The 12,446-nt window shown below is 39.3% G+C and overlaps 1 protein-coding gene across 1 annotated transcript; it reads left to right on the top strand.

The window, feature by feature from the left end:
* lrrc4bb (leucine rich repeat containing 4Bb) lies at window positions 1–8,694 on the top strand. Its single transcript, XM_075457731.1, has 3 exons — window positions 1–429; window positions 4,563–5,164; window positions 5,263–8,694. Exons 2-3 carry the CDS (start codon window positions 4,922–4,924, stop codon window positions 7,255–7,257), a joined length of 2,238 nt encoding a protein of 745 aa, XP_075313846.1. The 5' UTR covers window positions 1–429; window positions 4,563–4,921; the 3' UTR covers window positions 7,258–8,694.
* Window positions 8,695–12,446: the final 3,752 nt, after the last annotated feature.

Here is a 12,446-nt window from a genome sequence, read left to right as displayed (position 1 = left end):
AGGAGCCGCTTATGCTGGACGCAAACTGCTCTGCCCAGCGGGCGCCGTCGCGTTTGCTGCGTTCCTCTCCAAGGATAAGGCGCATCGATGCACTCGTCCCCAACCTTGTTCCCTCAGTGTGACAATTATAACATCATTTTCTCCAACGACCCGTTATCTGATCTGGGTTTTTGTTTTTTATTTTTTTCTGCGTGAGTGTGTGGATTGTATTCATCTTTAACCTGACAGCACCGTAGCTCCGCGCGTTGCGTTGGCGCTGCGGATCTAGCCTACAAGAACAAGAGCCAGCTCACAGCCGTGGAAACAAGTGAATCAATTTAGGGAAGAGAAAAGGAGAGACAGATAGCGAGGTTGGGGGGAAAGACGACCGGAGAAGGGACGAGAGGAGACAGAAAAGAGACATCACGCCGCAGCCGCCGAAACATTAAGGTATGTATAAGCAATATATTGGATGTACGTGTAGAAGGACTGAAATGGCCGGCGTAATTATGGCATTTGTTACTTAATCTGTATGGAGGCTGCCATCTCAGTCACGAGATGGAAATGATTAAGCAATGAAACGTGCAAAGGTTGCAAATATGCATAACAATCTAAGAGATTGATTAATATGAGCTTTGTCCAAGCAAATGCATTCGTATCATTTGATTTCTTATGTAAGTATGCGAACTGTGTCACTTTTACTGTTTCTCTTTTCGAGAGATATTGAGTCTAAGGATTGTTTTTGGGTGCAGTCATGTTGGCATTACCCCGAAGAAAGAATGGATGCAAGCCATTTTGTAATGCAGCATGTGCAGAATTAGGCCTATTCAGAATTTCAATTGCGTTCCCGAGAAGGTGCGCCGTAGTGAGCGCAGCTGCATAGATGAATAAGGCCATTCTGTTCAATTGTATGAGATATTATGCTGGAGGCTATATGATGAGGCGAGATTGCAGATTACAGATTGCGACTACAAGAGAAAATGGCCAGGTTGCTTTTAGGTGTACGTGTGTGTGTGCGCGCATGTGTTTGGGGGGGAAGGGGTGGGGGTGGGGGTGTTTTTCATGAGTTGAAATAAGTGAAATGTGGAAAAATCTTTGTCATGGGTTGAAAGTGGGGAAATCATTTGGCATAAACCCTACATTTTATTCCAAACAGCGCTGCTTGATACTATCCTGTGAAATGCGTCCAATCCCACCCCGATTCCCACGTCCTGAATCAATCTAGTGTTGTCATAGTTACAGTAGATGATGTTGGCCCTGCTGCACCTGTGCAGCATTGTGTTCTTCTCGATCATTTCTAAATACATGATGTTTGGTTTTTTTTCGTGTAGGCATACAAGAAACATCTCCCAGCCGCGGTGTTTGTTGAAAACAGCACCACATTTTGCCTCTTCATAAAACTTAAGGACTCTGTTGTGGAGAGAAGAACGTTGATGCAATCAGGCGCTTACGATGATGTGATTGGTTTGTAGCAATTGGTCAGCAGCTTGCAGCTAATTTGTCTTTTCACGACTGAGCGCTCTCTCGGGCCCGATCGAATAATCAATATCTACATGGTTGCAATCTGCGTTTGACATGAAAAAACGGCTAAGATCAAGAAAGAGAAATACAATTGAGTGAAATTGGTCAGAAAAAATACAATGTATGACATGTTTTAAACACGTCATAAACCCCTAGGAAAACACAGGGATGAAGATGAGGGCCACTGGCGAGAGAGTTGCTCCTCAGATGAGTCAAGGTGTGATATTCTAAAAATAAGGCTCATCGTTTTGTATGCTGTTGTTCTTGAGCTCTTATGTGGTGGAGGATTTGAAGATGGGAGGTCAAGTCAACAGGCGTCAAGCTGTTCAATTTAATCCAGTATGGTGCTCTACCTTGGCAGATTATACTGTTTTATGCAAATGCCCTGCAAAGAGAAAAATGTAGCTCAATTAAATGTACTTATCTGACTGACATTTATCTCTTAGATCATGCATCTTTCCCTTGAGGGAGAATGATTGAAGAATTAAACTTTATTGAAAAGAATGATTGCATAATAAAACATCCCATAACTCCATATATTTACATTTCAGAAAAGTGGCTCATGGAGGAATTGTGGAACAGGATTGCAGTTTCATCCAAAAGCATATTGAAAAAATAAAATAAAATAAATCTAAAGCACTGCCATTATTGTGTCATAAATGAAGTACACCTGTTGGACACAAGGCTTAAAATAACAATTCTTCTTGAGGGCACTGGTATGGAATATTAATTATGTTTTGATGCTTCCACAAATCACTGCATTTATAAAAGTACCTTTCTGGAATTGATATGGTGTCTAACAAAGTCATTGAAACAATTTTCTTCAAGTTAGTCAAACTATCTAAACGCACAGTTACTTGCTGGATGGGGATGAGAGGAACAAGAGCATAAAGAACACCTTAACACAATGTCCTGCAAGGGAGCCACACACAGGAAGATTTAGGCTTATCATTTGTATCAATAAATAAACACACACTCTCTAATCTGAGATGGATAATGTGTCGTTATGTATCTGTGGCAGTTATAGTTAAGATGGTCATAAGGATGTGTGTTCCTTTGTGTGTGTCAAAGAGACAGGGAGAGGATGTGGGATGTGCAAAATGTAATGGGAAATTAGTTTTTTTTATTTTATGTGTTACACTTGGTTTTCCCTGAACTGTTACGCAACAGAGTTGCATGAAGTCCTTGAGGAAATATTGCTAAACGCCATATGGTTGGTTTCCCAACGTGCTCTGTGTACTTAAGATGGAATTTAAATTGCCTGGACTTGTGTGTGTACGTGGTCAAACGCTGTACAAAAGGACCGATCTTAGCATCAGTGAGTTGTCCAGACTCTTGAAACCCCCGTGGTTGAGAGAGGCTGCACCCTATTCGGCCAAATAGTGAGACTTGGTCTCTGACTCTGTTTGATGATCATTGCTGACTATGGCTGGTTGTTCATTCTAGTTTGATTTATTATTCTGTAATACATTCCTTAAATCTTACTTACTTATTGTTGACTTTACTTCCTCACCATAGAGAAAACAGTTTTTGCCTCTTTACAGAGCATCTGAAAAAAAAAATCTATTTTTAGCATACATTCCTTTATGAGTTTTCCTAATACCCGCTTTGCCAGATCTAAGAACTATGTTTTCAATGACGACTGATCTTAATCTAATCTTCAGACCTTGTAGACGTAAAGTTTCACTGTAGATTTGTCTTTTGTGGTACTGAAGCCTAAGTTTCAAATTTTGTTTATAAGGTTTATATGCAACTATGTCAATGTATATGTGGTATCTAGAAGTTTGACTTAAAACATTTCTGGAGAACAAACGCTGCAATGGGACTTAACTTTAATCTCCAGGTCAAATATATAGTGAATTATACTGCATAGGTGCTGCTACTCTGTTTTGAACAGCAAATGTTCATCAAGCACAGCTAAACACAATAATGTGGAATAGGGCACTGGACAGTAAAAACACAAGATGGTGAGTGAGCAGGTTACCACAGCAACTGTGTTCCTAGGAGAAAATGCATCGTCGCCGCAGAGAAAAGCAGATGCTGAGTGCTGCTATGGAAGATTTAAAAAAATAACCAATTTATTACAGAAATTATAGACAAATGTATTCAAGGGTTATTTTAAGTGGGATTTTGACAATGCTAACATAGCAGTTAGGAAACAAATATCTTCTTATATATTTTCCACAGACGTCACAGACTTGTGACTGCTTAAGTCACAGTGTAAAGCATAAGGTGTTAAACAAGGAAGACTTTCTCTTTCTAATCATTATAAGACAAACAGCCCAAGGACTTCTAAATTTAGCGAGTCTGCTGATGCTTGCAGCCATCTCTGTTTCAAAAGATGTTTTCACTCTTCTAACAGTTTCAGACATTTAAATAACATTAATTACCTTTGTGTATCACACAAAACATTTTTATACCAGCATTTCTCGCTCAAAACCATATTGTCATTTTTAAGTCTAGTGTATTAACTTAGGTTGCTGGGGATCCTATACGATTGAATATTGCATACCATATTCAGCATGTACAGTAAAATGTCAGGGGTTCATTAATTTAACTTTCTCATACATTCATTTCTATTTAAATTTTTTTTTTTAAATCTTATTTGTGAGTGTGTGCTTCTTTCTCATTGATTTCTTGAACTTGTGTTTTAGCTGTAGGCCTTGATTAAGCAGTTGTTGAAAATAATATGAGCATCTTTGCATTCTTTACTTTTGCTTGACAGTATTTAATCATAAGCCTGCCTGTAATATAGAGTCGATGACTTGGGTGTCATCCTTGTAGGTCTTTTGTGGTATTTGTGACCTGGCATGAAATTTTTAAAACATTTAATAGCCATTTCAAACTATGATACTGATGTTAAGATCAACTTGTTAAGAAAATGGCAGGGTTACCAGTCACATAATTAGGAGATACCTTCTTTAAAAAAAAGCCAAAATCAGCCTATCAAATCCAGTCTTAAGATTGCTTGTATAAAAGCATTAGGCTAACATGTTAAATATACTGCACTGTGCACTTACTTGACCTCTTTCTTGTGTCTTCTTTTATTTTTCCATCTACAGTGAGAAGCAACAGACTCTCCAGGGACACACTTCTACAAGAAACACCGTCCCCACATTTAGTTGCTCCTTGTGTATAATGGGCACAAAAGTTCAGGGCTCTCTTGAATGAAATATTGAAAAGAAATTAAGGATTCAGATTTTCAAGAAAGTATGAGCAAAGTTAAACAGGAAGCTTTTAATGTCAAACAGATTCTTTAATATAACATCGCACTTTTCTCTCTGTTGTAAAGGTAACTGCTCTACAGAGAAAAACAGAAAAGAGCATTAAGTATGAACATCAAGATAAGCACTTAAATTCCCTTGTTTGGAGGTGACTTATCAACATCATAGCAATAGGGGTGGGTCATGACTCAGTTGCCATGCGTGTTGTCATGGTGACTAGCCCCTGCACCCCTTTCCCCCTCTTCTGGTTGGTCCAGCTCTTGTTGTGGTGTCACAACCATGGACCTCAGCTGACAGAGGCAGCACCCCCTTGCCCCACCCCCTGTACCTGCTCCAACCAAGCAAGTCGTGTCATCTGTACAAGGAAGAGTTTAGATCAAATCCCAGAGAGTATTTCAGAGAACACAAGATACCTCAATCTACAAGAGAACTCAATTCAGGTAAACATGCTTTCACCTAAAAACAAACCAATACTGTATTTTGATTACATTAGTTGTGATGTTGCTACAATGTGCCTCCATGTTTTTCTTCTCTTTAGGTGATCAAATCTGACACATTTAAGCATCTGAGGCATTTGGAAATTCTCCAGCTATCCAAAAACCACATCCGGCAGATTGAGGTGGGAGCCTTTAATGGTCTTCCCAACCTCAATACATTGGAGCTTTTTGACAACCGTCTCACAGTGGTACCATCTCAAGCCTTTGAGTACCTCAGCAAGCTAAGGGAACTATGGCTACGAAACAACCCCATAGAGACACTGCCGGCCTTTGCCTTTCATCGTGTTCCCTCTTTACGACGTCTCGATCTAGGGGAACTAAGGAAGCTGGATTTCATCTCGGAGGCTGCCTTTGAAGGTCTGGTAAATTTGCGTTTTTTGAATCTTGGTATGTGTGGCTTGAAGGATATCCCTAACCTTACCCCACTAGTGAGACTAGAGGAGTTAGAGCTGTCGGGGAACCAGCTTGGGATCGTCCGACCGGGATCCTTTCAGGGTCTAGTGTCACTTCGCAAGCTGTGGCTAATGCACTCCAGAGTGTCAGTCATTGAACGTAATGCTTTTGACGACCTGAAGAACTTGGAGGAGCTCAATCTTTCCCACAATTCCCTGCATTCCCTGCCTCATGATCTCTTCACCCCTTTGCACCAGTTAGAGAGGGTACATCTCAACCATAACCCTTGGGTTTGCAACTGTGATGTCTTGTGGCTCAGCTGGTGGCTGAAAGAAACAGTTCCCAGCAATACCACATGTTGCGCTCGTTGCCATGCCCCCCCAGCTTTGAAGGGTAAATACATTGGAGAACTAGACCAGACCCACTTTACCTGCTTTGCCCCAGTGATTGTGGAGCCACCCACTGACCTCAATGTCACAGAGGGCATGGCTGCTGAGCTGAAATGTCGTACTGGTACCTCAATGACCTCTGTGAACTGGTTCACTCCAAATGGCACTCTGATGACACATGGATCATACCGAGTTAGGATTTCAGTACTTCATGATGGAACACTGAACTTCACAAATGTGACCGTGCAGGACACTGGGCAGTATACTTGTATGGTAACCAACTCTGCTGGAAATACTACTGCAACTGCCGTACTCAATGTTTCTGCCTCTGACCCCAGCAACAGTTACAGCTATTTCACCACTGTCACTGTAGAAACAGTAGACCCAGTAAGAGGAGAGGAGGAGAACTCAGCAAGACAGTATATAAATGAGACCTTCATAGATTTCCCTAATCCTACTGTTCAGAGAGGGTTAGATGGTCGACCTGGTATTACTATATCGCCTTCTCTCTCATCTCTTTCCTCGCTGTCACCAAGAGCTAACAAAGCACGTGAAAATGCAGTGACTGTGTCTATAATGGATGTAACTAACATTCCCGGCCTGGACGATGTAATGAAAACAACTAAGATCATCATTGGTTGTTTTGTGGCCATTACTTTTATGGCAGCTGTAATGTTGGTGGTCTTCTATAAACTTCGTAAGCAGCACCAACTACACAAGCATCATGGCCCAGCCAGAGCCATTGAAATTGTCAATGTAGAGGATGAGATTGGAGCCGGTGCCGGAAGTGGCATCTCAGGTGGTTCAACAATGAATTCTGGTTCTGGTGGAGAAGGAACGCTAAGAATACATCATCCAGAAATAGTCAACCTTCCCAACATTGGCCGCACAGATACCCTCAACCATTACTACAAAACACATCATTTCAACAATAACGTGATGGGTCTTAGTATCGGTACCGAAGGGATGGGACCAGGGGGGATCATCAGCAGCAAGAACCAGCATGGCCATGATATTCCCATCTCGTGTACCTCAGTCCCAATCTCGACATCAAATTTGCTCGCCACATCAGGAAATGGAACCAACACCAACCCCAGCTCTCTTTCCCCTCCACTTCCAATGTCTCTCCCCATGCCTACCATGGGCTTACATGGATCGATCAAAGGTTTCATGGGCCAAAACCAGAATCCTCAAATGGAGCCTCTTCTCTTTAAGGGGAGCTCAAAGGAAAACGTCCAAGAGACTCAGATCTAAAAACAAAAGTGAGAGTAGAGGGAGGGTGAGCAAGAGTCAAAGACAGAGAGGGAATTGATGTTGGGTTTAAGTGCGGAATGATAAGACACTAGAGTGCATTGACATTACACCAGGAGAGAGGATAGACTGACACCGCAATACACAAACACATAGACTAATCTGTGACGGTGTACTGAGCCAAGGATTACCACAATGGCCCACTTGTGTTAGTAGTAACGACCATGGCCATGGAGATCAAGGAGTGGACATTGCTACAATGTAAATCTGTGCCAAAGCAAATGTTTTTTGCAGTTTCTACAAGCTGTGTTCTCATAGAAAAAAAAAAGCCTTTCAGAGTAAATCAGTTCCCGCTGTCGGCCAGCAGAGTTGAAAGGATACGCACAGCGCTTGCCACACTGAAGAGCCGAGATATCGCAGAATAAGATTCAAGAGACAGTTTTCTTCTACAAAAAAAACATGAGACACATGCTCTCTCAACTGACTCAATAGACTCCCTCAAGGTGAAAATTATGTAGGCATAAATAGATGGACAAAAAGGTACAGTGCAGTACAAACTACTGTGAAAAATCCACAAATTATATAAATATATTTTCATCTAAATATGTATCATTGCAGACTTCGGTGCAGACATATTTTGGGATGGGATGTATAAGCTGGTATAGTTTGTTTCTTAGTGAATAATCAGGGGCGGTGATAGTGGAGGTTTGCTATGATTTAAGTTTGGCTACTTCTCAGAAACATAAGGGCTCAATTGCAACACTCATTGTGAATCTTTCAATTGGCTTTGTGACATAAAGTCCATTTAGGTTGTAGAACAGTAAATGCAGATCTATGTTTGACAAATTTTTGTCTGTTGTTTCAGTAATAATCATACAAACTTTTGTGTTTTGAAAGTGTATTATGTATTTTGTAAAAGCCAGCTACTTGGTATTTGGATTGACAATTCTGATACCTAAATGCCAGCATCAAACAATGATAAAATGAAGTTTCACAAACATGAAAAAGGTAATCTAATGCAAAGACCTTTATGGGTAAAATAAAGTGTTGACAATGTGTTATTTGAATCCGATCAGTAGCCAGATATTTGCTTTTAGACAGGAATTTGATATGACCTCCTTGCTCATGGTTACCATACTCATGCCATTAAATGCTGTCATAAGGATGGTTAGACATCTGCAGCAGCATTAAAGAAGGGATTAAACATCCATCTTAGGATGATTGGAATGAATGGAAATGTACAGTATATTAATAATAATAATGTCTGGTTGTATGACAATTGTAAGATCCACATTTTTACAGTGTAACTTTCATATGTTAAATGCCATTTACGCTTCTTGCGTTTCAACTATGTATTACTTTATTTTTGTTAGTTTGATATAATGTGTACAGTTGTCTAGCCATGTATCATTACGTGTGAAATAAATCAATCATATATTGGGTTGTGGCGGGTCAATGTGGCAAGCACACAAGTAAAGAGTGAGACATTATGCAGTCCTCTGTGTGCTAAACCTGGATTGAATGTATGGTTTGTTGTTTAGCCATTAGTCATCCTGGTAATGATAGAGGGGGCATCTGCTTTGTTAAGATGTTCAGACAGGTTTTAGTCACTCTGCTATAGATGGGTTGAAGACACCACTGGTTCTGGAAAATAAGTGTTTTTATGATCTTAGTCTTAGTCTGTAATGATGGCACTTTAGTCTGAAATTAGTCAGTATGCTTGTCCCAGAGTAATCGTTTTGCACAGGCTTGGAAATGGTTTGGAATAAGAAAGGATGAGCATCATGCCCAATAAGATACGTAGTTACATTTATCAAACAATAACCTAAAATGTTTGTTGCAATTGAGCTCAAATGGGACATGTGACCACTTATTCCAGAGCTCTGTGAATGATTTTGTGAGTTTGTTATTTTATACTCCTCCCGCCAACATAGTGTTTTTTGCAGGAGAATGTAATTCAAAATCACATATGAGGGTTTTATGTGTGTAATGAAGTTATTTTTTTAATCCAAAATGAGCCCATACTAACTGGGGGAGGACATAAGAAAGTATATTGATAATGATGATGATAATATTGCAGATGAATTCAGGCAAAATACCACTTTTTCTGCCATAGAGTTTTTAAAAAGGAACATATTATATACCAGTGCATATTATGTTGAACCTGTGTAATGCTCAATATCCAAACCCAAAATTAAAAATACATCTGGTTACAGACACAAAACCACTTGTAAATGAACTCCTCAAACAACCGATGTTGTTAAAATTAAAGCTGTGAATTTTTGGCAGTTACTTGAATTCAAAAATCAGAGTGGATATGATTTTGTGACCCGACCAACAGATCTAGTGGGAAGGGTTCAACTGTCGCCCCATAGAGACACAAATAGAATATAAATGAGGGCTAAAGACACAACATATGGCCGCTCCCTTGATGTGCTACATTTGGTGGTTCTGTCGTCAGATTTCAAAGAGCATACTAGATACCTATGTGTCTGGGTGTGTGTGTGTGTGTGTGTGTGCGCGTGTGTGTATGTGTGTGTGTATGTGTGTGTGTGAGGGTGCATTCTTGCCTCTTAAACATGGTACAAATCCTCTTACCAGGACATTACATACAAGTGTGTTATTATGATGATGATGAATCACCTTATCAGCACAGAAAAGATCCTTTTAAACCTCTAAACATCCATGGAGATCGCAGTTATCATCATTATTATTAATGACTAGAAGATATGCAGAAGGGCTTTGTTGCATCTTAGTATTGTGGTTGTCATTGTACATATATTTGATGGTACTGAGAGGAAAGGTCATTCTGGAAATTTCAAAGAAACCTGTGACACATTTTAATGAAGAAGCTTGACTGGAGCCTGAATATGTACATACTGGGCAACTGCATTGTGAAGTTTGGCTGCAGATGGAGTACTGACATATGAGTACCCTTTGCATCATCCGTCGCTTACAATGGATGCTTCAGTCCAGATGACATTTATGGGTTTGTTGGAAGCAAAACTCCTTAATGAAATGGATTATGGTATCTGAGACATCAAATTGCAAGACAAGGAAATGGACTGACCTTTTGGTCCTGTAAAGGTAAGCTGTTCTGTTTGATAAAATGATATAAAACAACCTGGTCTGCTTTGAACAATTTTTAAAAGGAGAGAGAACTCTAGAAGCACTAAGAAAAAACAACAACTTAGATTTCATTTGATGAAAACATTCAAAAATATAATTTTGTGGCTTTCTTTCTTCTAAGGTTTTTATGGATTGTCATTAAATGTCCTTTCCCACTGCACGTTCATCCAGGTACACAATCTTGCAGAGGAGTGAATTTCTTCAATTTAAAAAAAATCAAGATGTGTTGATCTTGCACTTTAATGACTGTCAAAGAGTGACTGAGAAAGTTATTATTTTACTGTTTGCTACTTGTGTGACTTCAATTTTCCGTTCACTGTGAGGAGCTGTTCTGCTATTAGAATCATATGTCACTTTCATTCTTTGTTGTGATTTCATCCCACAGAACACCACTGCTGACTAAATAAGAAATGAGATAACAAGTTAAACATGAGAAATGATGTTTCAAAAAAGTTATTGCGTGAAATTTTATAATACAAAGAGTCTTAATCATAATTGTGTTTACCCTATATTTGATTTCTTACCTGTTTTTCTTTTCTTACCACACTTTGTGTAGGAGGCAGGAAAACCTTTAAAAACAAATGCACCCACAGCTATGTGTCATACTATATAAAGGTAAATGAAAATGTCATAGCTTTCAAGCAAGCATGGCTAAAGGGAATTAAAAGTTCTACTGGGCTGACAAATTGGCAGATGAACAATGAGCTGAAGACACATGACACATATAACAAACATTCTGATTTTCCCTGTTCTTGAAACATGAACATCTATAATTTACTGATTCATTACATTATTAACACAAACCTCGAAAGGGATATCATATTGCCAGCGGTGTATAGGGGTGAAATGTTTGTGAAATAAAAGCATTCTGACAATCTGTTAATCTTTGGAATGGAAACCATAAACACAAATTAGGTGAGTACCTGATTAAGAGGAAATGCCGTCATGTTATTTTAACAAATTCAGCAAAACATTAATATGTCTTGTAACCACTACAGCGTGGCGGCTGCATGAATAAATCAAATGGTCCGTCATGTTACATTAGTGTAATTGTGTGGTAATCTGCGATGCCATTTTTAATGATTAGAATACGATATGAGTTTGCAAACATGGCAAACAGGTAGTACAAAATAAGCTCAAACTGACAAACCACCTCTTTTTAGTGATTAGTTTGACACTTCCCATGCAAGACCAGTGTTAAAGCAACTGAGAGGGATTAGCTACATTACTGATATCCCCAGCTATGAATGTCCAAAAGTCCAGGGCTGCTGCAGTGCATCATTTTCACTCCTTCCTTTCTCTAAAAGTTTGACTAAAGACACCCTGAGTCCTTTTCTTCTCTGTGTTGTACTCTGTTTCTCAGTTTGTCTGCATGTTCCAGATAGTAACTTATTTTAAAACCCTGAGGTGAGGAATATCTGTACACACTATCACAAGTTCACTGCGCAACCCACTTTACAAAACAACTTACAGGGATTTGTGTCATAAGGACTGCATCAGCCAGGAACCATAACCATGAATTTAATATGTGTAGATAAAACGTTTGGGCCCTACAGCTGGTGGATTGTATTTGAAACATCTAAAGGGGCACTGTGTAAAGCCATGTGATTGAATGTTATTTTCCCTCGGTTACACTCGGGTCTCCAGAGACCTCGGTCCACATGAGATCTTAGATATAATGTACGATGAACTTGCAATAAAAGAAATATATAGAAGCCAATAGAAAAAAAACAATTTGAAGGATTTTTTTCAAAAGCTTTTGCTGTTCTCAGCTTGTGTTGATATGGAGCAAACATGTGATAAATGCATAGAAAAGCTGAATTTATCATTATCGTGTTTGAAAAGGGTAATGCTCATGTGAAGTCAGCGAATGAGAAAGCAAGCAAGGAGTGAATGCATCAGAACAGACTACATTAATATGCACTAAAGATGAAAGAGAAACACTCAAATGCAAATACATTTTGAACATTCTGTGATCATGGCGTGAATATAATGTGATGCAATTCTGAATTAGAAAAAGGTGGAATTTAATACCAGTTTCATCCCTTGCAGCAAGAAAAAAC

Source organism: Odontesthes bonariensis, chromosome 23 (assembly GCF_027942865.1).
Source record: "Odontesthes bonariensis isolate fOdoBon6 chromosome 23, fOdoBon6.hap1, whole genome shotgun sequence".
NCBI lineage: Eukaryota > Metazoa > Chordata > Actinopteri > Atheriniformes > Atherinopsidae > Odontesthes > Odontesthes bonariensis.
The sequence above is the reverse complement of the archived record's forward strand: the minus strand, read 5'-3'. Positions and strand labels throughout refer to the sequence as shown.